General features: G+C 16.5%; 5 protein-coding genes across 5 annotated transcripts; 3 read left to right on the forward strand and 2 right to left on the reverse strand.

Moving 5' to 3' along the window:
* Nucleotides 1-890: 890 nt before the first annotated feature.
* NIF1 (NLI interacting factor-like phosphatase, putative) lies at nucleotides 891-5,860 on the reverse strand (the record flags this gene model as incomplete). The annotated part of the gene is made up of 9 exons (XM_028673823.1): nucleotides 891-941; nucleotides 1,193-1,259; nucleotides 1,361-1,416; nucleotides 1,509-1,575; nucleotides 1,715-1,794; nucleotides 1,888-1,958; nucleotides 2,048-2,096; nucleotides 2,253-2,339; nucleotides 2,438-5,860. 9 exons carry the CDS (start codon nucleotides 5,858-5,860, stop codon nucleotides 891-893), a joined length of 3,951 nt encoding a protein of 1,316 aa, XP_028530237.1.
* Nucleotides 5,861-8,759: 2,899 nt separating this feature from the next.
* On the forward strand, nucleotides 8,760-9,619 carry PGAL8A_00501000 (DNA-directed RNA polymerase 2, putative; the record flags this gene model as incomplete). Its single annotated transcript, XM_028673824.1, has 4 exons — nucleotides 8,760-8,830; nucleotides 9,131-9,217; nucleotides 9,311-9,482; nucleotides 9,569-9,619. The coding sequence occupies 4 exons, from the start codon at nucleotides 8,760-8,762 to the stop codon at nucleotides 9,617-9,619; spliced, it is 381 nt and encodes a 126-aa protein (XP_028530238.1).
* Nucleotides 9,620-10,463: 844 nt separating this feature from the next.
* Nucleotides 10,464-14,156, forward strand: PGAL8A_00501100 (conserved Plasmodium protein, unknown function; the record flags this gene model as incomplete). Its single annotated transcript, XM_028673825.1, has 1 exon — nucleotides 10,464-14,156. The coding sequence occupies one exon, from the start codon at nucleotides 10,464-10,466 to the stop codon at nucleotides 14,154-14,156; it is 3,693 nt and encodes a 1,230-aa protein (XP_028530239.1).
* A 784-nt stretch (nucleotides 14,157-14,940) lies between these two features.
* On the reverse strand, nucleotides 14,941-16,242 carry PGAL8A_00501200 (conserved Plasmodium protein, unknown function; the record flags this gene model as incomplete). Its single annotated transcript, XM_028673826.1, has 1 exon — nucleotides 14,941-16,242. The coding sequence occupies one exon, from the start codon at nucleotides 16,240-16,242 to the stop codon at nucleotides 14,941-14,943; it is 1,302 nt and encodes a 433-aa protein (XP_028530240.1).
* A 941-nt stretch (nucleotides 16,243-17,183) lies between these two features.
* Nucleotides 17,184-18,146, forward strand: ApiAP2 (transcription factor with AP2 domain(s), putative; the record flags this gene model as incomplete). Its single annotated transcript, XM_028673827.1, has 1 exon — nucleotides 17,184-18,146. The coding sequence occupies one exon, from the start codon at nucleotides 17,184-17,186 to the stop codon at nucleotides 18,144-18,146; it is 963 nt and encodes a 320-aa protein (XP_028530241.1).
* Between the last annotated feature and the right edge of the window lie 260 nt (nucleotides 18,147-18,406).

An 18,406-nucleotide genomic window follows, 5' to 3' on the forward strand; every position in this document is an offset into this window, starting at 1 on the left:
ACTCTGAAGGCAGGATACCAATAACTCCTAATAAATCATTTAATATTAAAAGTCATACTTTTTTTTTATTTTTCTATACTAATATATATTATTACCTATTAAATATATACGAAAATATATTATTGCCAATATTAAATAAATGAAAAAGTAAAAAATTTACGCATTTTATATTATGAACTCTTTTTTAATGTTTAAATGTATATTTTTTTTAAATAATAATATATTTAAATATTTTTAAGTAAAAATAAAATACAACCATACAAAAGATTAAATATATATACTGGGGCATATATACTTAGTATTCTTTTTTATCTTATATATAACAAATCATAATTATAATTTTATAAATAATTTTATAAGTACAGTATTATTAAAAACATTTATTTAACATTATTATATTATTCCTAATTTTTTTTTTTTCTAAATAAAAGTTCACATGAATTCTTTGAATGAAAAAAAAAATTCATTTTAAATAAAAGGATACATAAACAATTTTTATAATTAAATATGTTGTTCATTAATATCATAACACCACTAAAATATAGTTAATAATATTAAAAAAAAAAAAAAAAAAAAGATACTTAACAAATAATCCATAAGAGTTATAATTTTACAATAGTGAATAACGTAAATTATAACATATCCTATAATAATTAAAATGAAATAATAAATATATAAAAAAAAAAAAAAAAAGCTTTTAGAAATATTATAAAACCAAATAAATTATATAAAGATATTATTTTAGTTTAGTCTCAGAAATTAATTAAAAAGAAATTTAAGTAAACAAAAAATTAAAAAAAAAAAAAATTACAAAACAACTGAATTATATATTGTATAAACCAAAAAAATATAAAAAGACTGAATTTTAGAAAAATTTCAAAATTTTTATTCTATTTTTTTTTTTTTTTATTATATTTTTTCAATTCAGATATAACTGATGTCTACAAAAAAAAAAAAAATAAAATAAAATAAAATAAAAAAAAATAATAAAAAATCCTTAAGTAAAAAGTGAAATGTAACAAATTATAAGAATATTATATAACATATATAAATATGATTATTAATTTTAGAAAATAGAAAAAGTTAAATTATTCAATATATATATATATATTTATTAAGTGTGTGTTTTTTATTGTGATCATAAAAAATTGATTAAATGTTATAAATGTTAATTTATTTTTTTTTTCTTTACTTTTTTTGATAATTTCTTTAAAAATGGTATTAATTTATATAATTCTTGATCATTAGGATCATCAAACCTAATAATAAAAAATATAAAATTTCAATTTTTTTTTTTATTGTATATTAAGATAAAATGAAGAAAATAAAAAAAAAAAAGAAAAATAAGAATATCTCTTGCCAGCTTTCAATTAAGATACAGTTATCTTCACAAAATTTTTGAACATAAATAGAATTCTACAAAAAGAAACATAGTAAAAAGTAAAATATATATATATATATATATATATATATATATATATATCCATATGATATATTTTAGTCCATACGTCAATAATAATAACATTGTTTAAATCCCTTCCTAACTTTTTGATATCTTTTACATAATTATTTTTCCTAATACATATTAATAAAAAGTAAAAATTTTTTTTTTTTTTTTTTTTATTTTTTTAAGCTTGATTATAATATTAAAGATATGAAATTTATAATTCTAATTTGATTTTTTTATTTTTTTTTATTTTTTATTAATTTATACCAACAAGAACAGGATTCTCTAAATAATCTATAAGAACAAACATGATCTACATCTATTTTATCAATTACTGCATTTGCATACTATTACAAAAAAAAAAAAAAAAGAAAAAAAAAAAAAAATATATTTCCATTTAAATTTTTTAAAATAATAAAAAAAAAATTTAATTCTTATACTGTTGATAAACTTGCAGTAAAAATTACTACTTCATAATATTTAGATATTTCTTTGAAAAAATCATCAACACCTGCATATGTAAATAAAAATATATTGTAATATTATTTCATAATTTCATATTTACTTAATTTCCATTTCTTTATTTATTCCTATGTTAACCTGGTCTTTTATTAACATAAATGAAATATTGACCGTCATCTAAATCAATCTATAAAAAATTTTAAAAAATAAAATATAGTATGTATAAAAATAAATATATTTGAATATATAAAAAATAGAAATATTTATATATGAATAAATTAATAAATAAATGTGAAAAAGAAATATATCTCTTTATTTTAAAAGTATTATATTCCATAATTACATCTACTTTAAAAGAATTTTCTTTTTCCTTTTTTAGTGAACTATGAACTAGTGTCTCATCTAAATCAAGAACAATTGTTTTTTTACCCTTTTAAAAAAAAAAAAGATAAAATAATTCATTAATATAAAAATGAATAAAAAATTAAAAAATAAAAAAAAAAAGCATCAACAAATCTGCAAATATACTTTGTCTTTTTCTTTTTGTTTTCCCAATAAATACTTATTTGAATTATAATTTTCATAATTTATATTTAAAAGACTTTCATCTTGATTTTTATTACTTAACATTTTTGTATCATATATATTTAATAAGCTTAATCTTTTTAATTTTTTTATTTTTTTCTTCTTTTTTATATGAAACTTTTTTTTCCTAATTTTTGTATTCAATTTACCATCATTATTATGAGAAAAATTATTGGAATTTTTTCTATTTTCAAAAAATAAAAAAGATCTAAATTTTTTAAAATAGGAATGAAATTTTTTTTTTTTTATTTTTATTTTATCCATTTTCTTCTCAATTTTTTTTTTTTTTCTCATATAATAATTTTCATACAAATTTTCTTGAGTAATATTTGTAATTAAATTTTTAATATTTATTTTATTCTTAATATATGAAGGGTAATTAGAATCTGTATTTTCATCATTTATATTATTAAGTCTATTTGAATTACATACAGAATTCATATTTTTTTGATATAATAAATTGTTTGTTTGTCTTAAGTTGCTTAAAACATCTAATTTCTTTGTATTATCTAAATTATTTTTATCATCCTCTAAACTATTTGTAATTTTTGTTAAATGTTTACCATCTTTTATACTCTCATTAATGTGTTTTAGAATATTTTCATTATGTTTTTCATTCTTATTATAATCTAATTCCCTATTTTCTTTTTCATTTGTAATTCCTTCATTAATTTTTATTTTTTTTTTATCTATGGAAAAACCATTTTTTTTTTTTTTTAAATTCCTTTTTTCTATATTTCTTCTTTCTTCTTCATTTTTACTTTTTACATCTGATGAATTTGTAAATTCTTCTCTACTTATACTTTTGACATGATTTTTGTTCAAATCTATATTGCTGCTATCTGTACAACATTCAATATACTTTTTACTATTTTCATTGCTTTTAAAAGAATCATTTGAATTCATATAATTTAATATAGACGTACTTTTTACTAAGTCTTTTTTTTTATCTATATGCATTCCTTTATTTTTTAATTTTTTTTTATTATTCATATTATTATTATCTTTTTTAGATAGACTAAATATTTCAGTTCTGTAAATAAAATTTCTAATCTTTGACCTACTTTTTTCATTAAAAAAAAATTTTTTTTTGATAATTTTTTCCTCATTATTTTTATTATCAATATTATTAGGAAAGTTATTATTTTTCATAAACCCAAAATAATTTTTTCTCATTTTAATTTTTTTTTTGTCTTTCTTTTTATATTTATCATGGTTATAGTTTAATACACCTTCTATTTTCTTGTTTATTTTTTTAATTTTTTTTTCATGAACTAAATCAGAATTAAATTCACAATACATTTTGTTTAATAAATTGTTATTATCATCTTTAGTTATGGTTGCATCCTTTTTAATATTTTTAATTTCATTTTTGTTATTTTTGGTTTTTTCATTGTCATCGTCATTCTCATTTTCATTATCTTCACTTTCACTTTTATTATCCTCATTATCTTTTTCACTATCTTCTTTTTTTTTTTCATCGTTTTCACTATTTTCTCTGCTATTATTTTTTTTTTCTTCATTGTCATTTTCTTTTTTTTTTTTGTTATTATCTCCTTTTTCACTATTTTCTTTATTATTTTTTTCGTCATTTTTATTTTCTTTATTTGCTTGGTCTTTTTTCCCATTATTTTCATTGTATTCATCATCTTTATTTTCATTATTATTTTCATTATTATTTTCATCTTTATTTTCATTATTATTTTCATTATTATTTTCCTCCTTACTGTTTCTATCTTTTTTCTTTCCATTTTCATTTTTATTTTCATATTTTTCTATGTTATTATTTACTTCTTCACTATTTTTTTCTTTTTCTTTATCATCTTCATTTTTTTTTTTGTTAGTTACAACATCTTTAAAAAAATTTTCTTTACATATTTTAGATATATTTTCTATCTGATTTATATTTTTCTCTTTTGTTAAGATTCTCTCATATTTCATAACTATTTTATTTTTTTCATTAATTTTCAAAAATTTTTTATTTATGTTATTATAGTTCATATTTTTATCTTTTATATTATTCTTTACATTATAAAAATTCTTTTTTTTATCTTTATTATTCATTTTTGTTTCTTCTGTTAACATTATTTTATTACTACAATTATTTTTTATAATTGGATTTAATGAGCCATATTCTATTACACTGTCTTTTGAATTTACTTTATCATTTTTTACTTCTTCTATATCAGATGTATTGTAATTATTTGTTTTTTTCTTATTTAACTTTTTAATTCTTTTGGGTGTCAAAGATCTTCCTTTAAAACTATTCAAAAAAATAAAATCATTCATCCTAATGTAATCCTCTCCTTCATTCAATATACCCAAATATTTTCTATCTTTTAAAACCTTATTATTAAAAGAAAAAATATTTTTATTTGTAAATTTATATTTTTTTTCCTTTATTTTGAGTGTATCTCTTTTGTTGTAATATGTAGAACTTTGGTTTAGTTCTTTCTTTTCTTTTTTTATATTATAACTTTTTATATTCCACTCGTAATTTTTTATTTTATGATTTTTAGATACTATTTGATTATTTTTATTTCTGTTTTTATTTTCATCTTGTGTATTTAATTGTGTGTCTATTGATAAACTTGAATTAATTAGCATGCTACTATTTATTTTTTTTTTTTTTTCATTTTTGATCCCTTCCTTTTTTTTTGAATAGATAGTGTCTTTATTCAAAGAGGAATATATGATTTTTTTTTGATTAGTTTCCACAAAATTCTGATTTTCATTTAAATTATTATGTTTTTTTTTAATTTTAAAGAAAAAATTTTTAAATATTTTCACTTTTTCTGCTGAATTTAAAATTCTTTTTGAAGAGTTTCTTAACAATCCAACAAAAGTTGTTTTTCTTAAATTTGGCTTTTCATTTTCATTTTTTATACTTTTATTATATTTTTTATTAAATAAAACACTGATATTTTTTTTTTTTTTATGTTCAAATTTATTAATTAATAATTTAAATAAAATTTTATTTCTTTTATTATCATTACTGTTGCAATTTATACCTTTAATTGTATCCTTTTCACATTTATTATCACATTTCAATGGATAATTAAAATAAATCAAATTATTTTTAATACTATTATCAGAAGTTGAATTACTATCATTTCCCAATTTTTCTTTTAAATCTTTTTTTTTTTTTTTTATATTCTTTGGGATTTTTATATTTTCTTTAACACTTTTTTTCTTTAAAGTACAATATATATCATTACTGTTTCTATCTTTTCTTAAACTATTATCATTTAAGATAAAATATGGAGATATTATATTATATTCTAATCCTTCTATATATATATTATCTTTTAATTTTAGTACATTATTTCCTCTTTTATTCTTATATTTAGATTTGTAATTTTTCATTATTTCATAAAATTTATTTTTTTTTATTTTTATTATGTTTATGTTTTATTTCTACTTTTTACTTTCTTCTAGAATGTATATCAATAAATATTCTACAATTATTATTTACATATTTTTGCATACATATATGTCTTTTCAAAATTTTTCTTTTTTTTTCTTTAGGTTGTAATAATAATTCATATTGTAAATTTTTGTTATTTTACTTTAATATAAACCATTATATTTTTATTTGGTACTATTTTTATTAAATTTATCAAAATTTATAAATTTACTGTTTGGTTGTAATATATCTCTTTTAATAATATAATTATTTTTATTACAATTGTTAAAATCTATATTTCTAAAATTGATATTATTAATTTAGTAATATTTTTGAAGGAATTCACTTTTTTTTTTTTTACTATTATTTTTTTTTTTTAATCTTTAATGAGAATATAGAAAATTTAATAAAAGCATTATTTTATACTATTTTTTTTTTTTTCTTTTTTTTAAATAAAAATAATAAGATATATGCTTATATAATATATCAAATAACTTTCTTTAATTTTATTTTACACCTTTGCATTTGAATAATTATTTTTTTTATGTGTATAAAGATATAAATTAATCATTAATTTTAATAAAAATAAAGATTAAAAAAAAAATAAGGTAACAATAATATCAAAAAATAATAAAAAATTTAAGGTATAAAATAGAGTAGCAAAAATTCAATATATTTTTATTACTAATTTATTATATGCACGTTTTTTTTTTTATTAAAATATATAAAACAAAAAATTCTTCGTAGATTTGTACCATTTACAAATATACAACAAAAAAATAAAAGAAGGAAAAAAAAGAAAATAATTATATAAAATAATATAAAATAAAAACAATTAGTTCATAACATTATATTTTAATAAAAAAACAAGTTTAATTTTTACTGAAAATTAAAAAATTTTTTATAAACTTTTCTTAAAAACTGAGCTTACTAAAATTATTATATTTTAACTAATTTTCTACATATTTTTTTAAAAATTAATATAATGAAAAAAAAAAAAAAAAAAAAAAAAAAACAAAAAAAATGTAATATTTAAGATAAACATTTTAAAGTTCTTTTCACTAAAATGTTAAAATATATTTATATAAGTACTGTCTAAAATATTAGAATATGTTATATATATAAATATATATTACACAAGAATGAAAAAAAAAGATTTTATAAAATAATAAATGATCAAAATAAAATATATATAAATATATATATTTAAATATGTTCACCAACAGAATATTATTTATAAATAAAATAGAATTAAAATACATTAACAAATTAAAGTGCCTTTTATGCAAATAAATATTTTATCCTATATAAAATTTATATATTTTTAAGAATATTTAAATTTTTCTATATTTCACATTTTAAAATATTAAAAGGTTTAAGAAGTAAAAAAAAAAAAAAAAAAAAAAAATTTAATAAATTATATACATTATTTAATAAAATATGTGTTTAATATTCTTAACGTCAAGTAGATATATATTGATTTAAAAAAAAAAAAAAAAAAGTGAAACATAAATAAATTAAAATAGTTGTGTATTTTTTTTATTTGTTTTTTGCTTTTATTTTTGTAACATATATTTACAAATAATTTAAGACTATTTTTTTTTTTTTTTTCTTTTAAATTTTCATAATATAAAGAAGTTTTAAAAATATTTTTCATTAAATTTTTATGTAAAATTTAAATTACTACATATGTCAACACAATTGTATAATACTAAATTTACATTAGTTTTGTATAAAAATTTACTCAAAAAAAAGAAAAAAAAAAAAAAAGAATAAAATAGAAAAAAAAAATATAAATAATTATTTAAGAATAAATCTTAGACAATTATATAAATTTTTATAAAAAATACAAAAAAATTTCTTAATACCTTAAATATTATTTTGTAAAAATATACAATTTATGTTAATTCATTTGTTTTATTTTAAAAGCCAACAAATAGCTATAATTTTTTTCATATTTTCCATCTTATATATTTCAAATAATATTTTTTTTTAAAAAAAATTTTTTTTATATAAATCCGTCAACACTTAAAAATTAATAAAATATTGTATGTTTATGAACTTCTGCAAAATAAATAGAATTTCAAATATGTAAAAATAATAATATATTTTCATGGGACTATTTAGCTTTTATTTTTTTAGTGAAACCTTATTTTTTATAATGAATATATTTTTTTTTTTTTATTTAATATATCTCCTAAATTTATTTAAAACCAATTTAAAAAAATTCAATAAATTCAAAATAAAAAAAAAAGAACAACAAAAATAGTGTCACAAAATATTTTATTAAATAGAAAAACTAAAAAGGAAATATAGATTCAAAATTTAAAATAAAAATATTTAAATGTAGTTTCATTATAACATAAGGTTTTCTTATATATTAAAAATAAATTAATCTCTATAAAAAAAAAAAAAAAATTTATGATTTCCTTAGTATAATCTTAAATATTTCAGTAAAAATTTATATATTATAGATTATTAATTTTTCATTTTATTTTGATAATGTACAATTAAGTTTGCCATAATTTATCTTTTATTTTATAAAATAAAATTGTAATTTTAAAAAATTTTTTTTCTTTCAGTTTATTTTTACTTTATTACTATTTTATTTTAATTTTTTTAATACTTGATATATATTTCTTAACTCTTTTTTTTCTTTTAAAATTCTTTTTTCATATTTTTAGTATTTACAAAAAGTAATATATATATATATATATATATATATATATATATATATATATTTAAAAGAACAAATAATTATTTCATAGTTGAGAAATAAATAATAGATAAAATAATAAAATAATTCTTATTATAGCTAAATCTTATATTTAAATTAAAAGGAAGAAAAAATTAAAAAAAATGTCTGTACCTACCTTATCTAACAAACCAGAAAATATTGATTTGCTTGTATTAGGACCAGGAGAAAAAAAGTATATCTAAAAAAAAATTAAATCAAAAATAAATAAAAGTTATTTAATTATATAAAATATATGTATATTTATAAACTTTCAAAGGAGTATATCTATAATGAATGTTTTATATTTAAAACATATATGTAATTCATTTTTTAAATTTTAATTTATTTTGTAAAAGATCCTAATGCTTACTATTATATTTAAATTATTTTACTATTTACATTTTTTATTTTTAATAATAATAAAAAAAAAAAAAATAAATAAATAAATCTTTTAAAAAATTTTGCTTTTTCTATTTGTTAAAATTTTTTTTAGAGTTAAATGTATAATTTCTGAAAGGGGTGATTGTAATATATTTATAATCAAATTAGAAGATCACACATTAGGAAATTTAATAAAACAGTAAAATTTATATTTATACATTTATATTCAAAAATTAAGTGAAAATAAAGTATTTATTACAATATATCACTATATGACTATTTTTTTTACTAGACAACTTTGTCAAGATCCTAAAGTTACTTTTGCGGCATATAGACAACCACATCCTCTTGAAAATTCGATTGAAATAACAATTAAACCAAAAGGATTTGCAGGAGTTAAGCTTCTTTCTGAAAATATAAACAATTTATTATCTCAAGTTTCTAATTTAAAAGAATCATTTATAGTAAATTATAAAAAAAAAAAAAGAAAATAATAAAAAATAAAGCAAAGATTTATATATGTTTATTACAATTTTTTTTTTTCTTTCAGAAAAAAGTTCAAAAATATAAAGAAAAGAACTCTTACTACGAAGAGTATTGAAGTTATTTACTTTCATATTTCAATATTTATTTTTCTACTATTTCTTTTTAAGGATTTAAAATGATATTTAACACTGTTTATTTTTTTTTATCTTTAAAGTTTTATTTTTATCGTATATATAGTTTCATTAATACATATTTTTTTTTTTTTAGTTCTACACAATTATTTTGTTTCCATCTTTTATAACTTATTTCTATTTAATTACTTTTGAAGCATATACTGAAATTTAGAAAACATTGTTTTATTATTATTTTTTAAAATGTATATATATACACATAAATTTTTTTTTCTTTGTTAATATATTAAAAATTATTTTTTTTAATTAACTTTTTTTCAATTCTTCAATATAAGTTGAGGAAAGAAGAACTGTTTTTTAAAATATTACAAATTTATATATTTATATGTATATTATATTATCACATTTGATTTTTCTAGTATTTTTTTTTTTTTTTTTTTTTTTTTTTTTTTTTTTTTTTTTTTTTTTTTATATATATATACGTCTTCTAAATTCATTTTTTGATCTACTATTTTTGTTTAAAAAAATTTTAAACTTTTTCTTAAATTTTTTTTTTTAATTAAGTAAAAATCAATATACATGCTTAATATTTTTAATTATAATTGTAAACCTTAAATGAGTAAACTTTCATTTAAAATAATTGTTGAAAAATAAGAAATTGTTGTAAAAAATTAAAAAATGTTATATTAAAAATATTTAATATAATGTATATATATTTTTTTATTTAATTTTTTTTTTTATTTTCAATTCTTATCATTTGTTTGATCATTTTAAAATATAAAATAAAAAGAAAAATATTTTTTTAAATTAATACACTATTTGAATGAAATGGAAAATTTATACTATTCAGATATTAACAATTCTGTTTTCTTAAGACATTATGACAATAATTTATTATTAGTAAGTGGAAATAGAATTAAATTTTATGATTATGAAGAAAATAAAAATATAATTAGAGCTCGTAATATTGGCATATATAACATAAAAGATGTAGATAAAAATGAAAAGATTGTATATGTTTCCAATAATATAAAATTAAAAAAACATAGAAATAATATAAATGAAAATACATTAAATAATAATAATTTTTTAAATAGTGATACTAATTTAAATAAAGAAGAAATTAATTATGTATGCATTGCTTTTGAACAAGGAAATGTATGGTTATGCTCACAAGAAGAAGCAAATAAATTATTTGTTTTTGAAAAATTAATATATAGAAAAATATGTGATATAATTAAAATTAAATTATTTGTTCATAAAAATATTATAAATTCTTTAATATTATACAAGGATTCTACATTAATTTTTAACAATGAGAAATTACAGAATTCCATCAAGTTCCCATTTCATGAATACACTTATAATTTTTGTTTAAGTAATAATTATCAAAACGTAGCTTTATTTAATCATAATAATTTATATATTTATGATATTTTTAAAAGTAAATTTCAAATAGAAAATAAGGAATCAAATATGAACGGGGATATGCATAATACAAATGATGATAATAGTTGTGTTGAAGTTAAGAATATTTTTAATTTATCAAAAAATTACAAGTACATGTTAAATTGCGATTGGCATCCAAATAATCATTGTATAGCATTATGTGGACAAAAATCAGCTAGATATTTAACTTTATATAATTATAAAGTTTATGATTTTTCTTGTATACAATTGCATGAAGAAATTATTAATTTGACAAAATTTATCTCAATTTCGAATAATGTGATTTTATTAATTACGTTAAGCTGCGCTGATTATTTGTTTTGTATATGGGATTTTGAGTTGGAATGCTGTTTATATAAATTTAAAAGTGAATATTTAGTATCTCATTTTGATCTTTCTTATTTTAATAGTTATTTACATATTTCTTTATTAGCAGAGGAAAATCATTTGGCAAATATAAAATTATTAGATAAAAATATTTTAAAAAAAATAGAACATAATGATTCAGGAAAAGGAAGCAATGTCGATGAGGGAAGCATATTTGCAAATGGTTATGAACACACAAGTAATGAAATATCAAATAATAAATATAATTCAGTAAACAATATTAATTTATGTGATTATAATAATAAAAAGAAGAATGATAATATAAATAATTTTGAAACTGAAGATGATAAAATTAATAAAGAATATGCTTCTTCCAATGATGAAAAGAAGAATAGTAATTATTCACAAAATTTTAATTTAAATAATTATAATAATAAAAAAAGAAAAAAAAAAATATTTATTGATGATGATGAAACTGAAGAATCTTTTAAACAATCTTTTAAAAAATTTGCAAAAGATAAAAACTTAGATAAAGAAAATAAAAGGGAAGACAAAGAAGAGCAAGGTTATGAAAATAAAAAAGTTGATAAAACTAATATGAAGTATGTAGAAAATGATGATTATATATATAGTACATATGATAATAATAATAATAATAATAATGATGATGAAGAAAATATATATAATCCGAAGGAATATAATTTACAAAATTTTATAAATAAAAATAAAGATGTTATAAATAACAGGGAAGAAAATTTTTTATTCGAAAATGATGATGATCAAAAAAGTGTAATTGGTTTTAATTGTTATATTAAAGAAAAATTTGATCAGCTAAAAGAATTAAAGAAGCAAGTAGATTCATTACAAAAACAAATTATGAATTATACTAAAATTAATCTTGATGATTTTATAGTTTTAGTACCAGGTTTATGTGAAGAACCGGAAAATATAAACGATCAGTGGTGTATGTTTTGGAATGATATTGGTCATATAACAAAAAAAAAGGAAGGAAATAAAACTTATATTTACATATTTTTATTTAGAGGAGAAGAAGTTGGTAGGAAAAAAATTACAGACTTATATAATGTAACTTGTGCATCTTTAAGTACAAATGGTTTTGCGTTAGCTTCAAATCCATATGAAAAATCCCCTTCAAAAAATAATAGCATATTATGTTTTCATAATTTAAAGGATAATATTGTATGGAATAAATATTTACCAGCTGATGAATTTATAAAAGGGGTAGCTAATGGTAATAATTTTGTTGCCGTTGTTACCTCTAACAATTTTCTAAGAATATATTCTGTTTATGGTTATATTATTAATACTATTCTGTTGAAAGGTTTGCCTGTAGCTATTTGTGCATATGATTATTTACTTTTTGTAGTAACTTGCCAATATATTTTTGAGAATGTTAGTAGTTATAATTTAAATAATACATATAATTGCACACTTTATAAAATTTATGAGAATTTTACTAATATAAAAGCAAATAAATATAACACATATCATATAACTATATTATATGACGATATTTTATCTCTTCCAGCTTGTCATTATTTAAATTGGATAAATATGTCTAACTTTGGTATTCCTTATATAAAAGATACATCTAATTATATATATGGTTTATATCCATTATTTAAAAAAGATAATAATATTGTTTATGATTGGGTTCCTATATTTAATTTAAATAATTTGAATGAGAGCGAGGAAAAACAAAATAATTATAAAATAAATGAAAAAGATTTATCAGAAGAAAATGAGGAAAATAATAAAATGCAGAATGATAACAATAACAATGAGAATGAAATAATTAGTAGTGCTAGTTATAATTATTATCCTTTATATTTTGATAATTTTGAGCAAATATCTGTTATAAAATTGAATAAAAACGAAGTAGAACCTTCTTCTAATAAAATTGAAAGTTGTTTAGGATATAATGTAGAAAAAAAATATATTATTATGAGTGAATGTAACTTAATTAAATATGAAAAATATGCTAAATTGCTACAAAAAAATCCAAATTTATCTTTAGATAATGACTCCAATAATGATGAGTCAGCTATTTTACCATGGGAACAATATGATGAAATGAGATGTAGGGTTGACATTTACTGCAAGCAATTATTTATAAATATATTTTATGATTATATGAATGATGGAAAGAATAAAAATGCTAACGATACTCTTAAATCTTTAAATAAGTTATATGATAAATGGATCATGAGAATGTTTGCAATACTTAAAAATGATAAAAAAAATCAAAAGTTAGCTGTTAAAATATCAAGATTATTTAAAAATATAAAAAATATGATGTTAGCTTTAAGTTTAGTAGACGATGAATATAGTACTTTACATAGTGAACTTACAAATGAATATCTAAAAAGACAAATTAAAGATGAAAATTATAAAAATTATGAAGAAAATTTAAATTATGAGGAAGATTATAAGGACGAAGAACAAAATCGTAGAGAAATATATGAAAAATATTATAACACTAATAAAAATATATTAGAAGAAGAAAAAAAAAATTTTTCTAATTTTAAACAAAATGATCAATTATTTATTAATTCTACAAAAAATAATTTAGAAAAAAAAGAGAGTAGGTTCTTAGACAAATTTTTTACAGGTGTAACAAAAAATAAAAATTTTGATAATCTTTTCTCTAATGAAAAAAAAAATACACAAATTAAAAAGAAGTCAACTTTAGAGGATTTGTTTTCTGAAATAAAAGAAAACTGAACAATTTAAATAATATAAAATAATCTTTAAAAAAAAATTTATGAAAACAGTTAAATATGAAAAAAAAAAAATTAAATTGTGAAAAAAATAAATAATACAAAATGGAATTAAATTGTCATAAAAAAATATATTCCGATATGCTGACAATTTTTTATTTTTACCGGACATTTTATTTTTTTTTTAGTCAAAAATTCAGGTTTATATTTTAAAAAAATTGCATTTAAATATTTTTATTATTTAATAATTTTTTTCAATTATTTGAATTTTTTTTTTTTTTTTTATTTTATTTTATATTTATCATATTAAAAAAATTTTGAATTTTCTTTATTTTAATTACCTTTTTAAAATTTTAATTATAAGAAAAAAAAAAAAAAAAAATGTTCTTATCATACGTTCGATAGTTGCGTAATATTAAATGTTTACCTTTCATTTTTGTTCGTGTTTATTTTTTAGTTGAAGGTTTTGATATGTATGTCCATTGTTTTTTAAGAAAAACCTTTTATTTTTTTTATATTATATTCAAATAGAAAAGAAAAAAAAATTAAAATGTGCTAATTGTAATATATATTAATTGTTAAAAAAATATTAGACATTTTTTTATTAATGAATGTTCTTTAAATATAAAGATATCAAATAAAATTTTACAAAGTTTTAAGGAAAATAAAAAAAAAAAAAAAAAAAAAACTATTCATTCAAGCTATTGGTTATTTCTAATTTTAAAAGTTTTGTTATTATTATTATTTATTGGAATATTCAACAATATTATAATATATATATATATATATTATGCAACTTTCAATGAATCTAGAACATATTTTTCATTTTTCATTTTTCTTTTTGACAATTTTCTTACAGCATTTAGCATTAAACGTTCTTTTCTATTTTTACATTTAAAATTAATTATATCAAAAAGTTTTCTCTCTTTAAATCTTCTTCTTTTGGATGATAATTTTGATTTCATAAAAGGATTTTTAATATCATAAGCTAACGGTGCATTTTTTTTCAAAATGCAGCTTGTAGAAGAACCAAAAAGTTTAAATGATGAATCATCATTTACCTCATGAGAATATGTTAAAGTGCCAATATTATTCTTTATTAATTCAAAAAACTCACTTTTTGATTTAGTAACTCCCTCCTTTTCGAGTTGTTCATCATTTTGAAAATTATTTGTATCATCTATTTGATCATTTTTTAATTCATTTTCATCTATAATATCTAAGTTATTATTACTATTTTCAGCATCTTCTTTTTTATTAATTTTATCATCTTTTTGTGTTTCACTAGTTATATTTATATTATCTAAATTTTCTTCAGTTTCACTTTTATTACCTTTTTCATAAATATTTTTTTTAGTATCTTTTTCTTTATTTATGTCACCATTTTTCTTTTTAATTTCCAATTGCTCTTTTATCTTATCGTAAAATTTAATTCTCTTTTGTGTAACTGGATCGTAATATTTATTTATAAATGCTTGTAACCCATTAATGTAAAATGGATTATTTTTAAATTTTTCATGAACAATTTCTAATATATGAAAGTATGAAAATACATTTTTAAAATTAAATTTATTATTAGTTATAGCAAAATTTACATGTCTACTATAATTAATTTTAGCTTCCTTTTTATTTGACGAATACCAGTAATTGAATTGATTAAATTTTCTACCTAATTTTCTATTTTTATAGATATCTTTTATATTTTCATATTCTTTTAAAATATTTTTATCATATTTAAAATATTTTTGATCAGGGTCTAATTTACTTAATTTTTCAGTTATAACAATATATGCACTATGTTTTTTTTTTAATTTCTGATTTATTTGGTTTTTTATGTGTCCTTTTCTTTTCCTTTTTTCTAAAGTATTTCTATATTTGTACTTGAATTTTCTAGTCATATATAATTTAAAAAATTTTCTAGAATTACATAAATTTAAAAAGTTTAATATTTTAATATTTCTTTTAACATTAAAAGATCTTTTTAAATAATATTTATTACATTTAACTAATATATATTTCCTTTCATAATTTTTTAAAATTTTAATAAAAAATATTAATATTATATCAAGTAATAAGAGAACGAATTTCATTCTAACTTACCTATTAATAGTTGCTTTTTTATACTTATTTTTTATTTTTTATTTTATTTTATTTTTTTTTTTTTTTTGTCATTTATATTTAGATGTCAAAACATTTTTAACATATTTTTTTTTTTATCTTTATATCAACTTCATTTTTATTATTTCAATTGAAAATATTACTTATAATTTATTTTATTTTCATTTAACATTATAGTCTATTTCTATATATATTCTTTGTATTTCCTTGAGTTTGTAACAAAAATAAAATTTACATTTTTCTGATTACACAAAAAAAAAAAAAAAATAAATAAATAAATAAATAAATAACAGTATAAATTATCTATTGTAACATTATATTTTTATTTATTTTCTTAAAATAATAATATCAATTAGAAAAAATAAGTATACATTGCTAAAATATTATCAAAAAGTAAACACTATTAATTAATATGTAATGGATAAGAATTTATAAAATATTAATGTATTTATTTAAGTTCACTTATTAGTGTCATTATGCTTTTATATATGTTATGTTTTCTTTTTTTATAAATTCATTTAAATCTTTACACATATATTCATTAATATATATACTTACCAAGATATCTATTTTTTTTTTATATTAATGTTACTTTTTCATATATTCATAATTTTTTGCATACATAAAAATGATTATTATAAAAGAATAAATATCAGAAAAACAATTTACAATAATTTGGTGATATAACAAAAAAAAAAAAAAAAAAATTTTGTAAAATTTTTTTATAATGTTCTTTTTGGTTAAAAAGAATATTTACATTATGTATAAAAAAAAAAAAAAAAAATAAAAATCATATATACATATACATAAATATATAATACAAAAAAACATAAATAATTGGTTAAAAAATGGAACTAATAAAAATATAATAGTAAAAAATGAATATATATTAAAAAAAAAAAAAAAAAAAAAAATGATATTTAGATATTATTCTTCAGTTATATTATATAAACATGAGAAAAATGAGTTATCTATTAAGTTAAAATATTTTTTAAAAAATGGATTAAAAAATCATTTTAATAATAAAACATCAAATAACTATTCAACATATAGAATAAAAAATGATATAAACGATCTAAAAAATGTTAATTTATATTTGTTAAATAAGAAACTTATGAATCAAAAGAGTTTTCTTTTTTTTCATTATAATAAAAAAAATTATAGCATTAATAAAGATGTATATATGAAAAAATGGAACTTCTTTTACAATGAGAAGAGGTCTTTTAGTGGTAGGAGTGGAGGTTTAAAAAGAAAAAAGAAAAGAAAAGAAGAAAGATTAGTAAATAACTGTTCAGCAAAAAGATTAGAATTTTTTTATCCAAAAAAAAAAAGAAGACAACGTATTGGAATAATTCAAAATAGTAGAAAAAATATTGTTTATGATAATATTTTAAAAAGGTTTTTAGTATATTATTATAAGCAAGGAATTCAGGTATTTAGGAGTTTTAGTTGTAAAAAGAAAAAGAATTTTGAATCAGCTAGAAATAAAGCTATTATATTATCGAAGCAATTTCAAAAAAGGTATAGTAATGAAAAAGGGGATAATGAAAAAGAAAAAAATAAAAAACCTTTAAATGTTAATGACAGCAATTTAATTGCAAAATATAATAATGATTTAATAAAACAAATAAAAATTATTCCTGACAAAAACAAAAGTGGATATAGAGGGGTTTTTTATGATCCTTCTCATCATGCATATATATGTGTATATAATGAGGCAGGAATACGAAAATTTCAAATTTTTAAAATTCAAAATAATGATTACCTTGAAGCATATAACTTAGCTGTAATGTGTAGAAGATATAAACTTTTTAAAAATTTTCAATTTGTTGCTCAAAGAAATAGAATAAGAAGTGGTAGAGTACATCTTAAGTAGTTTTGTTATTATATAAAACCATATGATTAATTATAAAACTCAGAAAAAAAAACAAAAAGACAATAAAAAGAAGGTATTATAATTAGTTGCAGTAAGAAAAATAAATATAAATAATAAAAAATTAAGGAAATATAAAAATAATTTTATTTAAAAATAATAAAAAAAAATTGAGATATTTAATCATAAAGAATGTTAAAATAAATTTTATAAAATAAAAAAAAAAAAAAATAAAAATAAAAAAAAGTTTTTATAATTAAGTT

This window comes from Plasmodium gallinaceum (genome assembly GCF_900005855.1).
Source record: "Plasmodium gallinaceum strain 8A genome assembly, contig: PGAL8A_v1_152, whole genome shotgun sequence".
Lineage (NCBI taxonomy): Eukaryota > Apicomplexa > Aconoidasida > Haemosporida > Plasmodiidae > Plasmodium > Plasmodium gallinaceum.